The 25547-nt window shown below is 46.4% G+C and overlaps 2 protein-coding genes across 5 annotated transcripts; both read left to right on the forward strand.

Moving 5' to 3' along the window:
- The first annotated feature begins 1487 nt into the window (after nt 1-1487).
- On the forward strand, nt 1488-9533 carry GSG1L2 (GSG1 like 2). Its single transcript, XM_081578335.1, has 5 exons — nt 1488-1785; nt 5061-5108; nt 6177-6326; nt 8143-8254; nt 9131-9533. The coding sequence occupies exons 1-5, from the start codon at nt 1488-1490 to the stop codon at nt 9387-9389; spliced, it is 867 nt and encodes a 288-aa protein (XP_081434461.1). The 3' UTR covers nt 9390-9533.
- Nucleotides 9534-12412: 2879 nt separating this feature from the next.
- Nucleotides 12413-24438, forward strand: DHRS7C (dehydrogenase/reductase 7C). 4 transcript variants are annotated; one of them, XM_081578337.1, is made up of 7 exons: nt 12413-12559; nt 12767-13124; nt 15856-15968; nt 17597-17810; nt 19879-19971; nt 22817-22972; nt 24179-24438. In XM_081578337.1, the coding sequence occupies exons 2-7, from the start codon at nt 12773-12775 to the stop codon at nt 24385-24387; spliced, it is 1137 nt and encodes a 378-aa protein (XP_081434463.1). In that variant the 5' UTR covers nt 12413-12559; nt 12767-12772; the 3' UTR covers nt 24388-24438. The 4 variants fall into 4 exon arrangements, with proteins under 4 accessions (XP_081434463.1, XP_081434464.1, XP_081434465.1 ...); XM_081578338.1 differs by having other exon boundaries at nt 17600-17810; XM_081578339.1 differs by having other exon boundaries at nt 12767-12926.
- The last annotated feature ends 1109 nt before the right edge of the window (nt 24439-25547 follow it).

The following is a 25547-nucleotide window of genomic DNA, read 5'->3' on the forward strand; positions in this document are numbered from 1 at the left end:
AAACCCCCTACCCCAAGATGGACTCACATAATGATGTGACCTCTGGAATCCATGTGGTCGGTCATCCCTTTGGGACAGCAGAGAGAGGAATGAAGTGACCCAGAGGGAGAAAACTGCCCACATAATGGTTCTGATCCTTCGATGTGGCTGTAAAGCTAGTCTGTAATGCACTTTAGAGATTGTCTTCCCAATCGCCTACTGGCAAAAACAGTGCCACCTGCTTGGTAAGAATATTCTATTTAGCCTCTCTTAACTTTTTCTCAAAAACAGCCTTTTTCTAAAGGGACAGGGGTTGTGAGGAGGGGACGGCTACACACGATTTCCCCCGCTCATTGGATGGATGCCATCTAGTGATAAAATGAGGTAACTCCTCTTCCCACAAGACTGGTTGGCAACCACACAGACACAGCTCACAACACAGTCCTTGGTCTTTGCCAGCTGAAAAGTCCAGGCTAAGCGATGTGGACCCAAATGACACCGGCCTTTTCTCCTACCTGCCCAGGCTGATTCTCCGTCATAATGGGGGGGGGGGGTTGTCTTCGGGAGGTGTCTAACATAGGATGGAGAACCTGTGTGTTCCAGATGCCACGTGGAACCCTTGAGGACATCAGGCTACATGAAATAAGTCAGTCACAAAAAGACAAATTCCACGTATAACTCGAATGACCAAATTCATGGAGAGTATCATAGGGGCTGGGGGAAAAGGAATGGGGAATTGGCATTTAATGGGGACAGAATTTCAGTTTTGCAAGATAAAAAGAGTTCTGGAGCTTTGTGGCAGACTCAAATGTACTTAAGAGTGCACTTGAAAATCATCAAGACAGTAAATTCTATATTATGTGTATTTCATCACAATTTAAAAAGAACAAAAATGGCATCTCTGCTCAGTGTTTTGCAGCAGCCTGGATGGGAAGGGAGTTTGGGGGAGAATGGATACATGTATGTGGACGGCTGAGAACCTTCGCTGTTCACCTAAAACTATCACAATATTGTTAATCAGCTATACTCCAATACAAAATAAAAAGTTTTTTAGAAAGTGATGGTGAAAGTGTGAATAACACGAATCAAATTTAATAGCATTTTGAGTTAGATCCGTGGCTATTCCATTGTGCCTAACACAAAATGGAAGGACATTTTCTTCCAGTATCTAAAAACAGTCATCCAGTTCGACAAAAGAGTTGCTCACATCACATGGGAATAAATGAAGCTCTGCCCTTGCAAAAAAAAAAAAAAAGAACAAAAACAGAAAACCAGCACCTCTACATCATGGGGAGGACTGAAGGGCTGACAGTGTTGAAGGGAGCACGACCCAGCTCTGTGGCTCCTTCGGGCACAGATGTCACACCCTGGAGAGCACCAGTTCCCCAGGGGGATGTGCGGGGAGAGGTAAGGATGCCAGATGGTGGACCGAGGCGGGGCGGGTACCAGGATGAGGCAGGCGAGGGGGACCCTACTGCTCATCCTGCCGCTGCACCCCGCATTCAGCCATGGACCAGCGGGCCAGGCAGCAGTGGGCTCTGGCCCTCCTCCCGGTCTGCCTGGCCCTCACCTTCTCCCTCACGGCCGTGGGCAGCAGCTACTGGTGTGAAGGCACGCGGCGAGTGGCAAAGCCGCTGTGCCAGGATCGTCCAGGGGTACTGCACTGCATCCACTACAGCCGTGGCAGCAGCGACAACGGGAGCCAGGCCGTCCAGTACATTTGGGAGATGGGGGACGACAAGTTCGTCCAGCGCAGATTCCACGTGGGGCTCTGGCAGTCGTGTGAGGAAACCCTTGGGAGCACAGGTGAGCTCAGCATCAGCGGGTCCTCTGATGGTTCCGGGATGTAAGCGCTCTGGCTTTCCACGTGAAATCATCTCCCAGGCCCAAGAGAGCCTGCCTGGGGAGACTGCAGCCTGGGGCCCCTGCGGAGAGATTGCTCCACACACACATCTGCTAGTTTGTCTAATTTAGCACAAATGCCTGGGCGAGTTGATGCATAAGAGAAGGAGCAGATTACAACTGGAGGTCGATGGTGGGACCCACAGAGAGGGACAGGAGGGATGAGGGGGACTACGGAGATCTGACCACAAGGACTCCAGCCTGGGGAGGATGCTCCTGGGCCCTGAACAAGCACAAGAAAGGGATCTCGGGGTGTCTGGTCACCCCCAGCTTTGCTGCCCACTGCAGCTTCCTATGTATTTCCCTTCTTAATCAGCTTCATCTGCATCCCCCTAAAAGTTGACCCTCCTTTGGACCCCCTAATAGAGTCCTCCTGGGGACCCCCTACCTGGAGTGCTATGTAGTGACCCCCTACCTGGAGGTCATCTTCTAAATAGCTCTGCACCTTCTTTTCAATGCCTCTAAAGAGAGAATGCACCTTCTGAAATGAAGGTGTAAAACAAACACTCCTCTTAGAGAACAAACTTATGGTAGGTAGCCAGGGGGAAGGATAGTTAGGGAGCTTGGGATGGACATGTATACTCTGCTGTATTTAAAATGTATAACCAACAAGGACCTACTGTAGAGCACAAGGAACTCTGCTCAATGTTATGTGGCAGGCTGGATGGGAGAGGAGTTAGGGGAGAATGGATACATGTATATGTATGACCAAGTCCCTTTGCTGTTTACTTGAAACTATCACAACATTGTTAATCAACTCTACCCCAATACAAAATAAAAAGTTAAAAAAAAAAAAAAGAGAGATAGAGAAAAAACAAAAATTTCTGGTTGGGGCAGCTTTTCAACTCAATATTCTTTCTCTTGGGTGAATGAATTAGTCAGTAGAATGTGTTGATTCCTGACTCTATGTGGTTCTGCTGAACCAAGAAATTCAACGACAGAGGGGCCTGGACACAACATAGCGGGTGGGGGTTTGGGGAGAAAAATCAGACAGGGTGCCACAGTTCATCCCCAGGACTCTGACATCATTTCCCAGGCTGGCTGGCTGTACCGCTTGGCTGACGAACCTCTGTCCAGCTATGTAACACCCGCCTGTCTGGCTTCATGGGATTTATAAAGATTTTTCCTTTTAATCCTGCTGGACCTATTCAAAAGGAACATCATTTCTGAGGATTCATATTAATCAAGGGGTCACTGTGGTCTGACCCACGCTAAACTTACCCTTCTAAGCTATTGCGAATTCTCTTAATCTCCTTGGCTGGTCCCATTTTCGCTCTGCCCTGCCCCTGGCTCTGGACTTGCCTCCTCTTTACCTCCCATTGAGATAAGGCAGCCCTCTTCAGAAGGCTAGTTAGACGTTCAGCCCTCCATGCATTAAGCAGAAAGACAGCAGTAGGGTTTAAGTGCATATTAACCGGGAGAGAAGCTTTCCTATCTAAGTGTTAGTTGCTTAGTCGTGCCCAATTCTTTTCAACCCCATGGACTGCAGCCCACCAGGCTCCTTTTTCCATGGGATTTCTTAGGCAAGAATACTGGAGTGGGTAGCTATTCCCTGCTCCAGGGGATCTTCCCGACCCAGGGATCGAACCCGAGTCTCCTGCATTGGCAGGAGGATTCTTCCTATCTAGTATCTCATTTAATCTTCAAAGCAAGGCTAACACAGGGACTATTAAACCAATTTTAGAAATAGGAAAGCCATTTCTCTGAAGAGTCAATAACGAGTGGGATGGGAGGGAATCTCAAGAGGGTAGGGATATATGTTACTGATGGCTGATTCACATTGTTGTGCAACAGAAACCAACACAACACTGTAAAGCCATTATCCTTCAATTAAAACAAAAAAGAGGAAAAAAAAGAAGAGTCAATGATCTATGCCCCTAACATTCACCTCTTTTAGCTCCTAGCGGCTCAGACTGGGAGCCGCAGGATGTGTCTTCCCGGCACCTTTCCTACAGCCCCTGGGTTGAATCAGTGATGTGGCAGGACAGTCTTGGGACAGTACTGGGCCCCTGAAATGCTGAAACTGCTTCTACCTGTGTTTTCTGTACCATGTTTTCCCCTCAGAGGTCCTCAGACACACTCTCCCTGACTGTGCAGAGATAAATCAGGCAATGTCCCTGGCTCTTCCCACTCCACCATCTATGACTCAATTTGGGGCTGACGTGTTAATGGAGAGAGATGGGGGTACCCACCTGGGACAGCATCCCAGAGGGTGATTCTCCCTGGTGTCAAATCCTCCATCCATTACTCACCCCCAAACCAGAATTTGGTGACATCGGTACACTCAGTAGATAATCAAGGACTCAGATCCTTCAAAGGGACTATACCTCACAGGGGGCAGCACAAGCTTTTCTAGTCAATATGTGCAACATGACCGATGATACAGGCAAAGCACACCCTCTGGAACTCAGAATAAGTCTGGGGGTGGGTTCTGCCTGGTACCTGGTACTCACACACATAACTCTTCCCTTTCCTCTCCCACTCCAGAAAGCAGGATGGAGTGCAAGTAACTGGCTCACTTCATAACAGAGATAGTTCTGGATCTGCTCTATTTCATTTCTTAAAATGATTGCAAACATTGTCACTTTCCCCTCTACCCAGAAAGAAATTATTTGAGACTCACGTCATCCTGGATGCTGTTTGGGAAGTCCAGCATCAAGTCTTGCAGCATCAGTCCAGATGGGCTAGGGTATGCTGTAATAACAAACAACATCCAAGTCCCACAGGTTTAAACCACCAAATTAATTTCTAGCTCTTGCTATTTGTATTTTGCCAGTTGGCAAGTGGTGTGTCCTCACTGGAGCCACTCAGGGATCCAGGCAGAGAGAGGCTCCACCTGGACATATGCTTCTATGATCTCAGAGGCAAGAAAATGAGAACTTTTAGACAAAACACTGACTCATAAAGCTTCTGACCAAAAGTGACCCCCTCCCACCCACCCCATAATTTTCACTCCCGGTTCTCGGCCATAACAAGGCATGTGGCCCAGCCTGGATTCACTGGGGCAGGATTGTATCATGATGCTCCAGGGAGGGGCACCACCTCTCTGGGAACAATAAAGCCACACTCCCCAATCCTTGTTCAAAATGACCTGGATGCACTCAAGGGGGGCTGGAAACACAGTTTGTCCCTCGTTGTCAAGGTTCACCCTACTTAATTCTACCTTCTTTTACTTCCAGGTGAAAACTGCAGAAGTTTCCAGAGTGTAATACCAGCTGAAGAACAAGGTAAACACATTCCTCATGTTCTGTCCACCAGCCCTTCTCACCATTTGGACAATGTCTATGGTTTTGGTTGGGGTGGGGGAAAATGTGAAAGAGTTATTTATAGTTTTTCCATGAATTCAAGTCCCACAGAGCCACTGGCTCTTTTCATGGGCCCTGTAGGCAGTAATGCTAGAAAACATTAAACCATCAACTCTGCAGGGAGGAGGGGATGCCCTGATGGGTGGTATTTGCAGCTTTTTGGAGTGTGAATACTCCCACCAAGGCCAATTTCAAACTATCAATGCAAGGTGACCGCAGAGCAAGAAAAAAGATGAGTCTAGTTCATCACTGCCAATAGCGTTTTCCCTCTCTATAACACTCATCAAATTTAAACTTACTTTCCTAGTATCATTTCCCCAGCAAGAATATAGCTTTTGTGATGGCATGGACCATGTCTCTTTCATTCATTGCTGTGTTCCTTGGACCAAACTGCATTATAGGAGGCTTTTTGCAAATAACAATTTCACTCCCTGCCCCTTTTATTCACTCCACATCCAACCTATTTCCTTGAAGCAGCAGGAGGGGTCCCACTGAAAGGGTAAATCATAGGTTGACATGGAAACGAATGAGATTTTGGCATCTCAAATCAGGGGGCCTCAATTCTCAGACTCCTTCATCCGCCCTAGTGAAGTTTATCCTCTCCTTTAAAAAATGAAGATAGTATCTTCTGGTGGAATCAAAATAACATGGTAACTTCCGAACTGGGGAACGGGACCTCCAGCATCCTTCAGGCCCTCGCAGAAGAATTTTGCTTAGTATTTTTTTCCCTCCCAGCTAGTGACAATCTTCCCAAATCTTCTCTTTCAAGCCCCAGGACTCCCGTTGCATTGTCAGCTTTCCAAGACTCAGCAGAGGTTTCTGTGGTTTTCACCCCGTGGTGGTTTTTATTTATTTATTTTTTTGTTTTAGAAGTGATCCGAATCACATGATTGAATATCCTAGTATTTCTAAGGGGCTCCCCTGGTGGCTCAGATGGTAAAGAATCTGTATTTCTGAGTCCCAGCATCTCTCTTATCCTTGCATTTGCAGGTGTCTTGTGGCTGTCTATTGGGGCTGAGGTCCTGAATATCCTACTGACATTGATGAGTGCAGTCCTCCTGGGCTCCAGAGTGAGGCATCACTCTGGGTTCCACTGGCTCAAGCAGGATGCCTCAGTAGCCATCCTCACGGTGCTTGCAGGTACTTGCCGAGAGCATCATCAGAACAGGCAAATTCCCTACAGCCTGTGCCCAAGGGAACTGGCAGAGCTCCAGGCTGGCTCTTCCTATCGCTGGCCCATTCAGTGGGACAACTGGTCCACTGGAGAAGTCACCAAATTAATCCCGTTGGTGGAAGCAATAGGGGGCTGATGGAAAAAGGGGGGATAGGCACAAATAGGGAGCAAAATTTATCAGCATGGCTTTGTCGCAACTGTGGGGAAGAAATCCACTGGCTTTGAGGGCAGAGACTGCCCTATTTGTACAATGGTTAAGCATGAGACTGTGGAGAAATACTGCCTGGACTCAAGAGATCTCCAACTTGCTGGCTGTGTGATTCTGGGCAAGTGGCTTCACTTCTCTAACTAGCTGCCTCAAAAAGCTGTGATGGGACTTCCCTGGCGATCCAGTGACTAAGAATTTGTGCTTCCACTACAGGGAGCATGGATCTGATCCCGGTCAGGGAAGATCTTGCATGCCAGTGCAGCCAAAACATACAAAAACAAACAAACAAAATGCTATGGTGATGACTAAGTAAGAACGCACATAGTATATAGTAAGTACTCAAAAACGGCAGCTTGTTAAAAATTATCCAAGTGGGGTCAATAGCCCTATGAGTAAAGAACTCCTCTTTTTGGTCTTCTGTGTTGTCCAAGTAATTTTTCCGTTATTGTTGTTCAGTTGCTAAGTTGTGTCTGACTCTTTGCTACCCCATGAACTGTAGCTAGCCAGGCTCCTCTGTCCATGGGATTCTCCAGCAACAGTACTGGAGTGTGTTGCCATTCCCTTCTCCAGGATCTCTTCCTGAGCCAGGGATGGAACCCGGGTCTCCTGCATTGCAGGCAGATTCTTTACTGTCTGAAACCATAGACCAGGGAAGCCCATAGACCACTAGAGAAATTCCAAAACTACTTTCTATTTGACCATTGAAGCCACAGTTGGTCACTCCCTGCCATACATTTATTAAATTAAAACATAGCCCTGTAATGGGAGCCCCTGAAAAAGAAAGACAAAATAACTAATATTTAAAAGTATATTCAAAGAAACTTTCTGGAACAAAAGACCAAAATCTATGCATATAAAACTCTATCTAATACCTGGGGGAAAAAATGACACAGTACATTCAAGTCCTAGACATATCCCACTAAAACTGTTAAAGGAAAAAAAAATCGTCTGGGTCCTCAGGCAAAAAGATCAATTCACTTACAGAGAACAGAAAATCACATTGGGAACTGACCAATTCCTACTGTGAAAGTCTACTGTGGCCAGAACCTATTCCAATTTTTATGCAAAGTTTTCATGTGTTAGCAAACAATCCACATTCAAAAGAAAAAAATGACAGAACTTAGTAAAGTATGGCTTCAGGCTAAATGTAGCTCAAGGACCACTTCCATGTTCTGGAAAAGAGAGGATATAAAATCAGTGCCTCTGGGGACTTTACTTGTGGCCCAGTAGTTAAGACCCCGAGCTTCCAATGCAAGGGGCACAGGTTCAATCCCTGGTCAGGAAACTAAGATCCCACATGCTGCGCTGTATGAGCGAAAAAAACCCCCAAAACCAAAAAACAAAACCCACAGCGAAATGATAAAATGGAAAAAGGAGGTGGTCTTGAGACAGATGACATGGCAAAGGAACATTCACCATTGTGTAGATTGGTGACTCTAAGAAATCAGTAGACGTGTAAAACATGAAGGCTGCTTGGAGGGGCTCAAGGAGGATGTTAGTGGGCTAGGACAGCCAACTCATGTGCCATAGAAAACTGCATTCTTTACTGTGGCTCACAAGCTTTCCTTGTGCAGGGCTCCTAGCCATGGTGGCCCACATGATGTACACAACCATTTTTCAAATCACCGTGAACCTTGGACCGGAAGATTGGAAGCCTCAGACGTGGGGCTATGGCTGGTCATACTGGTGAGTCGCTGGCCACGGTGGATCAGCAGGGATGCACACAGGTTTTCTAGGACCACCACCGCCCTTGGTCACAGCTCCACCACCTGCTACTCTTGGGACTGTGGGTTAGTTTCTTAATCTTTCTGTAGCTTAGATTCTTCATCTGTAAAATGATAATACCCATCTCAGATATTTTTATAAGAATGTAAGGAGGTTATGTTTATAAAATTCTTGGCACAGAGTGAAGCGCTCAAGAAATAGAGATAGTGCTGTTGTTACTTTCTTGAACATGGTTTGAGGAGAAAAGTCCTATTATAATTCCTAATAAATATTTGAGTGAGGAGAGACCCAGCCCCCGATTCTAATGGAAAGACAGGCCATGACACAGAAGTTCTATCTCTACTAGAAAGACTTGAGGCAGAATTGGATACAGAAAGGTGAAGCCACCAGCTCAAAGTTGCACGATTAATGAGAGATGTGTGCAAACCCACAGTGCATGCGTGACTCCCGAGTCTGGTTCTCTTCACCATTCACACATTCCCAACAAAAACACGTTGACTGCTCTCTGAGATCTGTGATCCAAAGCATTAGTTGCTCAGTCATGTCCAACGCTTTGTGACCCCATGGACTATAGCCCGCCAGGCTCCTCTGTCCATGGAATTCTCCGGGCCTGAATACTGGAGCAGGTAGCCTTTCCCTTCTCCAGGGGATCTTCCCAACCCAGTGATCGAACCCAGGTCTTCTGCATTGCAGGCAGATTCTTGACTGTCTGAGCCACCGGGGAAGCCCAAACCCAGGTCCAAATTGGGTAGAACAGGGAGCTGATTTTTCCATCCCAGCAGGAAGCCCTGGAATCATAGCCCTGCACCCTTTCCTAACTGTGCCTTTTGTTGACAGCCTCGCCTGGGGTTCCTTTGCCCTGTGCATGGTTGCATCAGTCATGGCCACAAGCAGATACACAGCAGCCCGCCGGGAACTCACAGAGAAAAAAAGTGGAGAGAAGGGCAGTCAGCACTCTCCACAAGACTTCCAGAAACCCAAGTCTTCAGAAAGTGTTTGGGAAACAGAAGCTGCTCCCAGCCCTGCGGGGTGTGCCTTCATCAGTGTGTCTAAGCACCTGCCACCAGAGGCTCCAGGCAAGGTGTCCATGTGCTAGCCAGGGTTCATGGCTGACAGATCTGCACAGGCAGACAAACCAGACACTTGTCTACAAGAAGCATCTCTGGAGTGGGTGTCACAAGGCTGTGAAGTAAACCTTCCACCTGAGATCTTGCCCTTCACTAAACACCTTTGCCTTCAACTTCTGATTCCTGTTATAATGCCAGTATTTTTAAATGAGATAACACCTACAGAAAATATCAACCATTGACACTCTAGTATAAGTGAGCACCCCAAGCTTTCCTGACAGTTTAATAAGGGTGACAGAAAAAGTAGGAGCATGTGAGTGCTAAGAGTAAGAGCTGAAGAAAGGAGGAAACAATGCTTTGACTACAAACAATGTAGATTTGTTGCCCACACAGTTATGTTGACAGAAGAGTCCAGAAAGTCTTTTTCCTTAATTGACACACACAAATTAATAGCACATGTGACTATCCTATATTTTTTTTCTGTTTTAATCAGGAAGAACTGAATTTAAAAATCAGTTTTGTGTTATTTTTAAAATACATTTTCTTCTAAATTTTCTACTTTCCACCTATAGGAAAATCAGTTTGGAAGGATAATCAAATGATAAAACAAAATAAGAAGGGTTGAATGGAATGACATCTTGTCACAGCTAAGTGGAACAAATGTTTGAATTGTTGTGCTTAAATTAAATTGCCAGGCACTTCTGCTTCTAAAAATAAGCATGGTGAAACCTGAAAGTCTTGTTTGAAACAGTGGTATGCTGCATGTTTCCTAACTTGTTCATTTACAATATTATATACATCTATTTTGCATTTCAAACTAACATGCTATTGAGGCCACGGGTTGTTAAACACATAACTTGGGTTTTAGAGGGGAAAAAGAACTGCCATATCCTAATAACCCTAAATGCATTCTAGCTTAAAATGTATTTATGTGTGTAGTGAGTGTATCATTTCTGAAAAAAAGTCTGAAAGTTTCAAATAAAATCACTCAATCTATTTATGCTGAACTGTACCATTTATACTGTCAGAGAATAAGGGGCAGTTCAGCTAACTTCTTCATAATTGTGGATCTGCCTAATGACTGGTGGGCCTATGGAATTTTGTGCTATGTTGAACCAAGCATATTTGAAGTGGTATTGAATGGTTTTTTACTGGAATGAGTCCGACACAAGGAAGGCGTGCTGGGGTCCTCTGCAGCAGATGAGTTCATATTCAGTGGCCCCTGCCCTCCACAGTGTTCACATTCTTTTATAGGATTTGTCACCCCTGTGCGTCGGGGTAGGTAAATCCTGTGTCAATGTCACAACATTGAGATAGAGTCTGATCCTAGAGAAAAGGAAATCCAAAAGAAAAGTCCCCAAAGAGACACTCGGTTCTTTAAAAAAAAGAAAAAAATCTTATGCCTGAAGCTTCCAAGGAAGAAATGAATGTTCTGGAGTCATGTGAGAGAAGCTGACATCAGCAAACAGCACACATGGCATCTGGGGAAAGGAGTCAGCGATGAACGAGACACCAGGCAGGACAGGAGGTGACCGGTCCCCAAGGCTCAGGTCAAAACTGACTTTGCTGCATTCTCTGAGTTTCCAAGGCCCTCTGCTTCCTTCTATTTTTTTATTTTTGGCCACACCACGTGGCATGTGGGACCTAGTTCCCTGTCTAGGGACTGAACCCATGCCCCCTGCATTGGAAACACAGGGTCTTAACCACAGGAACCCCAGGGAAGTCCCCTTTTTATATTTTTTAAGTGTTGGTTTGATTCAAGTACAACATACCTACAAAAAATTACTCAAACCCTAAGTGTACAGCTTAGGAATTTTCAGACAATGAACACGGTCCCTCAGATCAAGGCGTCTCATCTCCATCTATCTATCTTTGCTGTAAAACAAATTCAGGTGGATTTTAATTCCTCCATATATTGCAATAATCTGTTTGCAGGTCTATCACCCTCTTATGAACTGTCAATTATTTCTCTATAGCACGAACTGTCCTCTGTACCTCCCAGCATTGAAAACAATCATCGGCAACTAGAACTCCCCAACACACACACATATATATATGTATGTGTGTGTGTACATACACATGTATGTTTATACAAGTATATGCACATAGATTGCCTGACTTAGCCCTGGCATCTCTCGCCTCTCAAGCCTGTCTAGGGTCCTGAGGAATGAACCCTGATATGCATTAAGGAAAGGCAACCAGGAAAACCAATGCAGACTAGGAAAAAATTGCCAGAGGGAAGGGAGAAACTGAAACCAGCAGGCAGAGCAATGGACCAGACCCTTTCTGGGTGTTACACACAGTCACCTTCTATAGTCTTTCTTTCTTTCATTATTTTTGGCTGTTCTGGGTTTTCATTGCTGTTTGCGGGCTTTCTCTAGCTGCAGTGCATGGGCTTCCCACTGTGGTGGTTTCTCCTGTTATAGAGCGTGGGCTCTAGGCACACAGGCATCAGTAACTGCAGCACTTGGGCTCAGTAGTTGCAGCACAGAGGCTCATTTGTTGTAGCTCACAGGCCCTAGAGCATGCAGGCTGAATCACTAAAGAGAACAGAGCGATCTTCTCAGAGTCTGTTACAAAGCTGCACTATCTTATTCTCCCCACAGTCCGGCAAGATGAGACTATTGTGCCCACTTTACAGATGAGGAGGCTAGGCCTCCAAGAGCTGAAAGCACTTGAAACAGGAACAGCCCCAAACTGTCCTTTCCCACGGTTCATGTCACACCTTCAAGTGGTTCATCCATTCTGTTTAACAGATTTTCTGTGCTTTTCCACCTCCAACCAGAAAATTCTCTTGCTGCCACCAGAGTCTGAGCTACCTGGAAGCTACTTGATAGGAGAGTTACAGGAAGTGAAGGTGGGGATGTTTGTGCTAAAATCCCAGGTCCTGATCCTTTAAGGCCCATCCCTGAACTGCAGAGGAACTTCTACTAGAGAGGCACCCAGGAGAGCTTTAAAAGGCTTGGCAGGGACTCGGAAACCAGACCCCGCCAGCATGTGTTACTAAATATCAGCAGAGACACTATATTTACCCTGAAAGCCCTTTAGCTGCACTGACAGCTATAAATAGGCATTAGGGCCCAAGCAAGTGGCCTTAACGCATGGCTTTCCTTCCAAAAATGCAGACACATTTTAATTAAATTCATAATTAACCTCTGAGAGGGCAGGTCCCCGGATTCCATCCGCTCCTGAAGACACTGTGAGTAATTCCCTCTTCATGACCATTTGGGGATTAGCACTCGGCCAGGAACTCTGGAAGCAGCACTCAGGGGGTTTGCACAGAGCCTGGGTCCTGGAGAGGAGGCTCCGGGCTCAGGGCTTGAGTGTGCCCTGCAGCCTCGGGCCTTCTCTGCCCCGGGTTCCGAGTCCCTTTGTCAAGCAAGTTCCTTTTCCCCATTTTCCCCAGAACAAGATGGGGGTCACTGCTGTGCTCATGCTGCCCCTGCTGCTCTTAGGAATCAGCGGTCTCCTCTTCATCTACCAGGAGGTGTCCCGGCTGTGGTCCAAGTCAGTCGTGCAGAACAAGGTGGTGGTCATCACCGACGCCATCTCGGGACTGGGCAAGGGTAAGCGAGCTTCGGGCTTCCCCGACAGCTCAGTGGTAAAGAATCTGCCTGCCAACGCAGGAGACTCGGATTCAATCCCTTGGAGAAGGGAATGGCAACCCACTCCAGTATTCTTGCCTGGGAAATCTCATGGACAGAGGAACCTGGAGGGCTACAGTCAATGGGGTCACAGAGTCGGACATGACTGCGCACACACAAGTGAGCTTCACAGCCTCTTATGCCCACTTCTGCCCTGAAGGATGACAGGCCATAGGGTGGGGTGTGGGTGTGCCCTCTGGGCAGGAGGGCGTGGGTGAAGGCTGAGTTCTCTCCCAGCATCTGTCATTAATCAGCCAGTGTCTTCTTTCTTGGAGGCTAAAGCTTGCTTGCCTGAGAGATGAGGGGATTGGAATACCAAGGGTTGCAAATGCACAGCCTACAGGCCAAAACCAGTCTGCAGAAGTGATTTGCTTTGCCTACAGGGAGTTTCTAGAAATTTTGAAGTTCAAAGCCCTCAGCTGGGGCAGTGAACTGGTGATGAGGCCAGACCTGTGAGCTGGGTTCAATTCTTGGCTCCACCAATTACTAACTGGTGATGCATTGCTCTGCCTTGGATTTCTCATCTGAAAGCAAGAATGCTAATACTCTGTGCCTCGTAATGCAGTTGTGATGACTAAATGAATTAAGAAATGGAAAGCCCTTAGGACAGTGCCTGGCGCTGTCGTGGGCACCTCTCAAATGTTAGCGGTGGCAATAATAATGAACAAATCACGCAGAGCATGCAAACGCCAGCGTGCCACACACCCCATAATCCCTGTTGTCTTACAATTGGCCTGATTCAACCACATCACTTCCCGGTTTTGAAGGCATTTAGAAGTAACTTGAGAAGCTGGGAGTGGGGGTGTGACCTTAAGTAAACTCTTATGGTGGCTTTAACATGCTGCTGACCGCAGCAATTCTGGGTTCAAAGTGCTCCATTTCTCAGGTCCCAGGCAAAAAATATAGTGAATGAGTGAATGAGGTAAGTTACACATAGCCCACAGCACACACCCAGTCCCACAGAACCTGACCGAACCCAGTGGGTAGCACTGGAGAGCAGTAAGGGGGCCAGAGCCAAGCTGTCTCCTAGGGAAACCAGACAGACAGAGATGTCAGGACTTCTAACCTTTGCCCCAAACCCACATAATTCGGCCAAGTCAGGAATAAAGTCACCTTGTACCCACTGTGTCTGCAGCAAGAATGATCTTCAAAATACTTAACCACCGCACTTAAACTGCTTCAGAGAACACAAACCTTGCCTGTATTTCATCACCTCTAAGACACACCATTTTCTTCCTTTAACCATTCCTGAAATTGAGCTTGTGGTGGTGGTTTAGTCGCTAAATGGTGTCCGACTCTTGTGACCCCATGGACTGTAGCCCGCCAGGCTCTTCTGTCATGGGATTCTCCCGGCAAGAATATTGGAGTGGGTTGCCAGAAATTGAGCTAACTGTCTCTTAATCAGCGGTCTCTTACGATGGCCCTGGGCCATCTTTGTGCATTTTAATATCGCTGAAATCAAAAAGTCTCTTTCAGACTAATGGCCTCTGGTCTGTGAAACACGACCTCCAGGGCTGTCCACACCCAGCGCAGCTGCCGCTGCCACTGAGAATTACAGCCCAAACTTGGGGAGACTAGCCATTCTCCCTCCAAATGGTTTCCTTTACTGAATTCTCTTATTATAAAAACCACATATATTTAAAAGGATCTTTCAAGAAAAAGAACCGAGGGACTTCCCTGGTGGTCCAGTGGCTAAACCCCTGTAGGTTCTGTTTCTAGGGAACCGAACATAACAAACCACTGCGTGGGATGACTGTGAGAATAAAATAAACTAATATGTGTAAACCTCTTTCAATAGCCACTCAAGCAAGTAAACTGTCAAAGTCTGTTAGCTTTTATTGTTTCGTTTGTTGGCTGTGCTGGGTCTTCCTTGCTGCGCGCGGGCTTTCTCTAATTGCAGCAAACGGGGGCTACTTTTCGGTGCATGGGCTTCTCATTACAGGGCTTCTCTTGTTGCAGAGCACAGGCTCTGGGGCATGCGGGCTTCAGTAGCTGTAGCACGTGGGCTCAGTAATCGTGGTGCACGGGCTTTAGCTGCTCCACCGACTGTGGGATATTCTTGGACCAGGGATCAAACCTGTGTCCCCTGCAATGGCAGGTGGATTCTTATCCATTGCACCACCAGGGAAGTCCAGCTTTTATTGTTCTTAAGTATCAACGTTATTGCCACATAAAAATATTTGTATCTACCAATCACTGCCCAGTTGAGAACATTGAGCAAGCAAGAAATTCATCTAGAATAAAATTAACTAGATAGAAGACAGCTTTACTTTTTTTTTCTTTTTAATAAAAAGAACTCTAGCTGGGGCATCAACCCACAATGAAAATGTAGAGGAAACTAGTGACATTTTATCTGAAAAAAAAAAAAAGGCAACTGTCTCCGATATCCTCAGACTGAGATATATTTAACACTGTGCTTCTGGGGGTCTTATTGGACAGAATCATCTTTCTGTCCAGTTTAAGAAAGACTATACCAGGATTTCCCTGGTGGTTCAGTGGTTAAGACTCTACTCTCCCAATGCAAGGGGCACGGGTTCAATCCCTGGTGAGGAAACTAAGATCGCATATGCCACACAGCATGGCCAAAAAGAAAGACAGAGTGTCCCAAAAATCAGAACTGCCCAATGGAAGAGGGGCTATTTCACATCCCTGTGAGCTGCCCTTCACAGAAGGCAGCCATGCTGAGGCTGGAAACAAGAAGAAATTCCAGAGGAGGTTGAATGCAATGTCCTCTAAAGGAACTCAAAGCTCTAAGACTTCTGAATTCTTTGAATCTTCGAATTTGTAACCACCACGCATCAGCACTTTCATCCACACAGTGCGTCCTGTCCTCCTTCCTTCTTCCCCACAGAGTGTGCTCGGGTGTTCCACACCGGCGGGGCCAGGCTGGTGTTGTGTGGAAAGAACTGGGAGAGGCTTCAGAGTCTATACGATGCCCTGATCAGTGTGGCTGATCCCAGCAAGGTAAGGCCTGCGGGCAGCCAAATGGGCAACCCCTGGGCACCCTTAGTTTTCATGCTTGTCACAGAGCCGCTCTGGGTGAAATTTGGTGATAGCTTTGGGGAAATGTAATCTTGACACAGCCATCTCGGGGGTTGATTCATTTTGACCCCTCACCACGCCAAAAATTTCTTCTCTAGCCTCTGAGCCCCACCCCATTCTATTTAAGTCAGACTCAGAGGACCCAGAAGATACGGCTCTGTTTATAAATTCTCATGGCTGACTTTTTAAATAATACTTCAAATAATATCTCCTTCAAAGAGGGACTTCCCTGGTGGTCCAGCGGTTAGGACTCAGTGCTGTCACTGCTGGGCGCCATGTTCAATTTCTGGTCAGGAAACTAAGATTCCTCAAGCCACGATGAGCAGCCTCAAGTTTTTTATTTCCTTGAAAGAAATCAGGGAAATGGCGTCCCTGTCCATGAAGTTATATAGGAGGTAAACACATTTCAGTGAAGCTGGGGTTTTCAAGGCATTTCTGGATCATTGTTTAAGAAATTGCTTTCAGAGTTCTCTTTAGGATTTTTTTTTTTTTTGCCACTCCACGTGGCATGTGGAACTACCCAACCAAGGATCAAATCCATCCCGCCTACACTGGAAACTTGGAGTCTTAATCACTGGACCACCAGGGAAGTGTCAAGATTTTTTTTTTTTTCTTTTTAATAATCTTTGCCCTTGATGTTGAATTTGATTTTGGATAAAACCAAAAGTAATTCAGAACTAAGTCTGGTATTTGAGGAGATGGAGCAAAAGGATAACACCACAACCCCAAAGCATGTTTCTTGGCGTTTTATCAGGTATTGGTCGTGAGGTAGTAAAAAGGAGGTTCTGAGGTCAATTGTGTGGGAAATACTGAGTTAGAGCAATCTTCTCTGACTGATTTCTTTACTGCAGGACTTTTCAGAATCTTTTTTATGTAAATATGCATTGTGTTATCTCCAAGAAGAATGTATAGTAGTCTATATTTCCCTGATATATTGAACCAGGAAACGTGCTTTTTCAAGGGCATTATCTCAGGACTCATTTTTGTAAAATACCAGGATTGTATCTGCCACGTGGCATCATCAATTTTTCCATCTGTACACCTTCTAAATCATAAAAATCTTGATGATAGCATGATTAGGGCTGAACACAATGCCTGGCACCTATTCAGATGGTGTTCCAAAAAAATAATGTCGAGTATATGATTTTGGCCAAAAAACAAATGTGGCTACAAAGTACTGGGCAGATTCTCTTGTGGCTTGGAAGACAGTCTGAAAGCCATTTCCAAAGAAGAGCTCAGAAATATTATTAAAAAATGACATCAGAGAATCTATGCACAGCCTTCATTTGGATTTCTCAGTTCTGGCCCTTGACCTGAAATCAAACTTCGTAGTGCATGTTTGCATTTTGGGAATGTTATTGTTGCCCTGGTCCCCAAGGATGCATTTTCTCCATGAGTTTCCTTTCTCCCAGTTATCTCTGCATCATTTCGTCATCTGTTTGTAGTCATTCCATGCACTCTGAGTTTCAAAAGGTGTGGCTCTTAGATGGAAGGGCCCCAAGCTCTGTGGGGATATTCCCACATGTGCCTTGACTCTCTCATTGGTCCAGCAGACATTCACCCCAAAGCTGGTCCTCTTGGATCTCTCGGACATCAGCTGTGTCCAGGATGTGGCCAAAGAGGTCCTGGATTGCTACGGCTGTGTGGACATCCTCATCAACAACGCCAGCATGAAGGTGAAAGGACCTGCCCATAAGATTTCTCTGGAGCTCGACAAAAAGATCATGGATGCCAATTACTTTGGACCCATCATACTGACCAAAGGTCTCGTGAGTTTGACCTTCCTGTGGAATCCTGGGTCACTGGGCTGCTCAAGAGGGCTCTGTTATGTCTCCAGATAGTCATCCACTTCTAGATGGAGCCTCTAGTCCTCTTCAGAAAAATCCCTGCTCATTTGGTGAAAGCTTTCGGCTTTCGACTATAAACGTTGATGAAAGAAAAGGGATTGTGAAAGTCTCTTAGTGGTATATTCCTACCTGCCTCTCTGTGTAGTCCCCTTCCCAAACCCTGCCCTTTACTCCTTTTTTCTTACTCACATCCATGTCTTCCCTCCAATCCCATTCCACGTCTCTGGACCATCGCCTTCATCCCCTGCAAACCTTCTACTATATCCACCTTGTGGTTGATCTGCTCCTAATAATGACAGTTGGTCCAGTGTTGAAATTCTGTCCTCAGTCATGAAGAGTTTATCCCAAACTACAAAAGACCCAGAATACTGTCAATCTCTTTTCAGAAACAGAAAAGTGTTAGTTGCTCAGTCGTGGCCGACTCTTTATGAGCTCATGGGCTGTAGCCCACCAGGCTCCTCTGTCCATGGGATTTTTCAGGCAAGAGTACTGGACTGGGTAGCCATTTCCTTCTCCAGGGGATCTTCCCTACCCAGGGATCGAACCTGCATCTCCTGCATTACAGGCAGATTCTTTACCGTTTGAGCCACTAGGGTAAAATGATGGTCCCTTTGTGGAGATTCTAACAACCAAGTTCAAATGCAGGTCTGAAGCTAGGGTGGGGGGTGTGGAGTAGCTAGAGATGACATAGAATAGAACCAAGAGTTAAAGCCCTCCACCCACCCTAAATAAAGTTTATCAAAGCAGAATCACAAAAGGAAGAATATAAGGATGTATAAGAATATACATATAGGGAGCAGGGTGCATTGGCAAGGGCTGAGAGAGCAGGATCTTTGTGCTGCCTTCTGTACAGCCAGAATCTCCACGAAAATGGGATTCTGAGAACTGTGACAGATGAAGGCAAAGCAGCATTGGGAGCAGAAAGATGACTCCCAGAGCTTCCAGAGATGAGAGTGCCCCAGAGACCACAGTTTCCTCCAGCCCAGTCACTGTGGACACACCCAGAAGGCCAGCCAAGGTGTGTCCTCCCCTCAAGCTCTGAGAGCTCCTGTTCCCTGGCAACAAAGTGAGGCATGCTAAGTTGAGTCTTGATTTTTTTGCCATCTCTTTATTCCACCTGTGCTGTCATTGCTCCCTAGCTTTTTCCAAATTTCCTCATTTGTCAATTAATTCTACTTAAGAGGAACTTTTTTTTACCATAAATTAAGAACTCCTTTCCTCTCCATAAATAGAAGAAAATATGAAATCAAAACAAAGTCTTAAGTTTTCCCAAGACACAGGGCTGAGGTCTTTCCTCCTTTTTTTTTTTGAAGATTAGCACATGCAAGAGAGGTATTAAAGACCCGCTGGAACCAACTTTCCTACTGGAGGAATAGGAGAATTGGAAAGGGAGCTACCTTTCTCACTACTGAAATCAGTGTCATTCAAGGACATGGATTGGTCATTTAAAATCACCCAGGGTTGGGGACTTCTCTGAAGGTCTAGTGGTTAAGACTTCACCTTCCAATGCAAGAGGTGTGGGTTGGATTCCTGGTAGGGGAGCTAAGATCTCACATGCCTCGTGGCCAAAAAACCAAAACATAAAACAGAAGCAATACCGTAACAAATTCAATAATGATTTTAAAAATGGTTCCCATTTAAAAAAAAAAAAAAAGCTTTATAAAATAAAATAAAATCACCAGGATTAGGTCTATGGTTAGCAATTCGCACTTCAACTGCAGGGGGCCTGAGAATTAAGATCCTGCATGCCACAAAAATAATAATAAATAAAATAACTCAGCAATTCACCAGTCGAGCCCAGCTCACTCTTAGGCAACAATGGATAAATGGTGGCTGGGATCCATCCCACCTGTGTCCCACTGTAATCTAGTTAGCAGGGAGCCAGAGGAGTCTGTGTGATGAGGGGTCTGGGGAAGGGGTCTGCCGACTGCTGCCTGACTCCATCTCGGGTTTGTAACCGTGGGTCTTCATCCTGTGCTTTCCAGCCCTGCTCCCCAATATGATCTCTCGGAGGACTGGACAAATCGTGTTAGTGAACAACATCCAGGGGAAGCTTGGAATCCCCTTCCGTACAGCCTGTAAGTTGCTAAGACAAGTTTCATCTTAGGTTATGTGTCTTATAAGACAAGAGATGTGGTGTCTAGGATGAAGCATATGGGTACTGGGGGGAGAGGGTCCAGAGATGAAAGCATCCGTTGGCTTTTCTTTCATCCCTTCAGCTCCTATTTTTGAGCACCTACAGCATGCAGGTGACTATGAGAGATAAAGACAAATCCTTCCCTCTGACCCCAGAAGCTCATCTTGTTCTATGCTCACAGCAGTTATACCTGTTATTTGTACACCTCAGCATATCTTCATTTTACAAGCCAGGCATCTGAGCCCCAGCACCTTCATTCTTAACCCTGACAGCCTCAGGACCCTGAGAAATCAGTCTTACATGGGGAATCAGGCTTCCCAGAAAGAATATGGGAATTCACACCCGTGTCAGGCATTTTATATACATTTTCTCACTTGGCAAGAGTGATACTACTCTTAATTGATTAATTAATTACCTCTATTTTATGATTTATTTTTACCTGAAGTGGTTTACTATTAATCTTTTTAAAAAATTTATTTAATATTGGAGTATGGTTGATTCTGGGCTTCCCAGGTGGCATTACTGGTAAAGAACCCACCTGCCAATGTAGGAGATGTAACAGACACGGGTTTGATCCAGGGTTTGGAAGATCCCCTGGATGAGGGCATAGCAACCCACTCCAGTATTCTGACCTGGAGAATCCCCATGGACAGAGGAGCCTGGTGGGCTACAATTCATAGGGACGCAAAGAATCAGACATGGCTAAAGCAACTTAGCACGCATGGCTGATTTACAACATCGTGCTAGTTTCACGTGTACAGCAAAATGACTCAATTATACATATACATATATTCATTCTTTTTCAGATTCTTTTCATGTATAGGTTATTACAGAATATTGAGTAGAGTTCCCTGTGCTATACAATAGGTCCTTATTTATTATCTCTTTTATATACAGTAGTGTGTATATGTCAATCCCAAACTCCTGATTTATCCTTCCCTCCCTCCTTTCCCCTTTGGTAATCATAAACTTGTTTTTGAAGTCAGTGAGTCTGTTTCTGTTTTGTAAATAAGTGATTTGTATCATATTTTTTAGATTCCACATATAAGTGGGATCATATAATATTTGGGAACACCAGACCACCTGACCAGCCTCTTGAGAAATCTGTATGCAGGTCAGGAAGCAACAGTTAGAACTGGACATGGAACAACAAACTGGTTCCAAATAGGAAAAGAAGTACGTCAAGGCTGTATAGTATCACCCTGCTTATTTAACTTATATGCAGAGTACATCATGAGAAACATTGGGCTGGAAGAAACACAAGCTGGAATCAAGATTGCTGGGAGAAATATCATTAACTTCAGACATGCAGATGACACCACCCTTATGGCAGAAAGTGAAGAAGAACTAAAGAGCCTCTTGATGAAAATGAAAGAGGAGAGTGAAAAAGTTGGCTTAAAGCTCAACATTCAGAAAACTAAGATCATGGCATCTGGTCCCGTCACTGCATGGCAAATAGATGGGGAAATAGTGGAAACAGTGTCAGACTTTATTTTGGGGGGCTCCAAAATCACTGCAGATGGTGACTGCAGCCATGAAATTAAAAGACGCTTGCTCCTTGGAAGAAAAGTATGACCAATCTAAACAGCATATTAAAAGGCAGAGACATTACTTTGCCAACAAAGGTCCGTCTAGTCAAGGCTATGGTTTTTCCAGTAGTCATGTATGGATATGAGAGTTGGACTATAAAGAAAGCTGAGTGCTGAAGAATTGATGCTTTTGAACTGTGGTGTTGGAGAAGACTCTTGAGAGTCCCTTGGACTGCAAGGAGATTTAACCAGGCCATCCTAAAGGAGATCAGTCCTGAATATTCATTGGAAGGACTGATGCTGAAGCTGAAACTGCAGTACTTTGGCCACCTGATGTGAAGAACCAACTCATTGGAAAAGACCCTGATGCTGGGAAAGATTGAAGGGGGGAGGAGAAGGGGATGACAGAGGATGAGATGGTTGGATGGCACCACCGACTCAATGGACATGAGCTTGAGTAGCATCCGGGAGTTGGTGGTGGACAGGGAGGCCTGGCGTGCTGCAGTCCATGGGGTCACAAAGAGTCGGACACGACTGAGTGACTGAACTTAACTGAACTGATTTGTCTCTGACTTCTTTCACTTAGTATGATAATCTCTAGATCCATCCATGTTGCTGCCAATGGCATGATTTTATTCTTTTCATGGCTGAGTAAGATTCCATTGTGGGGCATCCCAGGTGGCTCAGTGGTCAAGAATCTGCCTGCCAAATGCAGGAGACATGAGTTCGATCCTTGGGAAGGTGCCCTAGACAAGGCAATGGCAACCGGCTCAAGTGTTCTTGCCTGGTAAACCCCATGGACAGAAGGACCTGGCAGGCTACAGTCCACAGGGTCGCAAAGAGCTGGATAGGACTGAGTCACTGAGTATGCACACACAATATTCCAGTGTATATATGTACCACATTCTCTTTATCCATTTATCTGTTGATGGCCATTTTGGTTGCTTCCGTATCTTGCCTACTGTAAATTGTGCTGCAACTGGACATTTTAAAGACAAGAAAACTGAATCTCTGAAGGTAAAAACTGGCCATTTGCCCAAAGTCACACAGTGGAATAGTAGCTAAACTGGACTGGGTCCCATCTCCACATCTGTCCACTGCTTCACGAGGGCTCTCTGCCCACATTTACGAAGCGAAGGGCAAGGCTGGGGATTTTGCGGCCTCACCCAGCAGAGCCTGTAGGGATGTATGTTCCCAACCCTCTCCTGGGAGACACAGCGGGAACAACGCCCACCCGCGGGCTGGTTTCTCTTCCAGACGCCGCCTCCAAGCACGCTGCGCTCGGCTTCTTCGACTGCCTGCGGGCGGAAGTGGAGGAATACGACGTGGTCGTCAGCACCGTGAGTCCCACCTTCATCCGCTCCTACCGCGTTGATCCAGGCCAAGGAAACTGGGAGGCCTCCATCTGGAAATGTGAGCTTTCAGAGCGCAGCTGGAGGGACCGGGGCTGGGGAGGGCTTGTGGAGGAGCTGGGTACGCCCAGGGTGGCGGGGGTGTTGGGGGGTGGGAGGGTGGCGGGGGTGGGGGGCCTTGTTCCTGAAGCGTGAGACTGGGGAGATGGGGCCCCTGCACCCAGCTGGCAGCGGGGAGGGGCCCCAAAACTTCAGCCCCAAGGCAGCAGGTTAAGGGAACCCTCCCTAACCCGCAGCCAGCAGACCAAGGCCAGGCTGGGCTCTATCACTTACAGGCTGTGTGACCTTGGTCCCGGGACTGCCCGTCTCTGGGCCTCAGTTTCCGATGTGGAACAGCCAGGATTTGGTTTTGGAGAACCTTCTGCTCTACTTCCCTAGGTGGCAGCACAGAGGAGAAGTTCAGAGTGTGACCCCGAGCGCCTACTCTGAAACTCCCCTCTGTCTCATATTAAGTACTGGAACAGCAGCAACTCCCTTCACCTCTCTGTTTCCCCTTCGGAAAATGAGAGATGATGGTGAATACCGACCTGGTAGAGTCCTAGAAAGGAAAGTGCCAGCTCACAGAGTTTGGAACAACAACTAGCACATCCTGAGTGCTCTGTAAGTGCACCTGTGATCTCTATTCTAGAATGCTCTACACAGAGCAGCTACCTCACAAGGCCCAGTGGTAAAGAATCCACCTGCCAATGCAGGAGACGTGGGTTCAATTTCTGGGTGGGGAAGATCCCATGGAGAAGGAAATGGCAACCCACTCCTGGGAAATCCCATGGCTATACAATCCTGTCAAGCCACCCATGAGGTCGCAAAAGAGTCGGATGCCACTTAGTGACTGAACAACAAAGACGTGGGCAACTGGTTCCAGGAGGCACTCGACAAGCACAGCCTGGCAACAATCACGAATAGCAGCCCCTTCGTACATCTGACACCTTCTTATCTTCTAAGCTCTTTCTCATCCCTTCCACCACTCATAACTACCCTGGGATGTTAAAGAGCCGGAAACTGCACCCACTTTACAGATGCAGAAGCTGAGGCACGGCGGGTAAAGTACCCGCTCATGGCGCGTGGCCAGTGTCCAGCACATGCAGGGTTGGCCCTGAGGCTGGGACTCCAGCACCGCACATCCCTCCTCACCTCAGGGGGCGGGGTTCTGACCACCTACCCCTTCCCGAGGCTATGAGCCCTGCCCCTTCCTGGGGGGACTTTTCAGTCTTTTTCAGGAAGCTGACCTACGGGACGCACCCTGTGGATGTGGCGGAGGAGGTGATGCGCACAGTGAGACGCAAGAAGCAAGAGGTCTTCCTGGCCAACCCTATCCCCAAGGCCGCCGTGTACATCCGCACCTTGTTCCCCGAGCTCTTTTTCACCGTGGTGGCCTATGGGGTGAAGGAGAAACTCAGCGTCCCGGAGGAGGGTTAACTGCGGGGCTTCAAACGGGTCTCCTGGAGGGGAATAAAGGTTTTGCTGGTAGGTGGTGGGTCCTTACATCTTCTCAATACGGGGGTGGGGGTGAGGGAGGGGGTGGGGAGGGAACAGTTCCCCCAGCTGCACTCCAGGTGGGAGATATTCACCGTCACAGTAAGAGTGGCCCTCAGTCAGTCTGGACCTCTGGGTTTCTCCCATGCAACATACCCGGGACAGATTTCCAGAAGCTTTTCGACTCTGTAAGATGACAATCCAGCAGAAAAACAGGACCCGTAATGGGCTCAACACACACACACGCACGCACGCACTCCATCAGCCTGCCCAGGCACTCAGAAAACCACCTCCATTTTACATAAGGGTGACCCTGTCCAGTCAGCCCCCAACCATAGAAACTGGACTTGCCAGCTCCTTAGGGCAAATAGAACTGCTAAATAGAACTTTCTGGAATGATGGAAATATTGTATCATCTGCCGTGTCCAGTGTGGCAACTACCAGCCACATGTGGCTGTTAGGTGCTTAAAATGTGGCCTGTGCAACTGAGAAATGGAATTTTTTATTTTATTTAATTTGCGTTAATTTAAATTTAAATAGCTGCGTGGGGCTAGCAGCTCCCAGGTTGGCAATACAGAAGAGCTGTAATCCTTGGTCTTGGCAGCAGAATCAGCCCTTTTCCCTGGATTTCATTTGTCCCAAGAGGAGCCGAGGCACAGATGTTCAAATTTTTTTTCCAGTGGATTGTAAATGGCAACAAATCTTGAGAACTTCTGCCCTGGGGCATCCAGCTCATTCCAGCCTTTTCTTACATTCTCAAAGCAAAGTTCATTTAAAACTGCCATCATTATTATTGGTGGGTGTTTCTCTTAGTTTAGTTTTTCTTAAACACAACAGTTAATGATTCTTCAGATCTTGGAAAGTGTAGGATATATTTTTTGCACTAATTTTTGTAACTACTGCTTCAAACTTTTTCTAATATTTATAGTTGAAAGAGGGCCCAAATTTCCTCCCTGAACCCAAGCCGTTTACAAAATTAACAGACGTGGTACACATCCAGATGTACATATCCCTGAATTTATAAAGGAAAATGTCAGGGACTTACTTCCCTGGTGGTCCACCTTCCAAGGCAGGGGACGCAGGTTTGATCCGTGGTTGGGGAA

The sequence above is a fragment of the Giraffa tippelskirchi genome, chromosome 3 (assembly GCF_054371585.1).
Source record: "Giraffa tippelskirchi isolate mGirTip1 chromosome 3, T2T-mGirTip1v1.2.pri, whole genome shotgun sequence".
Lineage (NCBI taxonomy): Eukaryota > Metazoa > Chordata > Mammalia > Artiodactyla > Giraffidae > Giraffa > Giraffa tippelskirchi.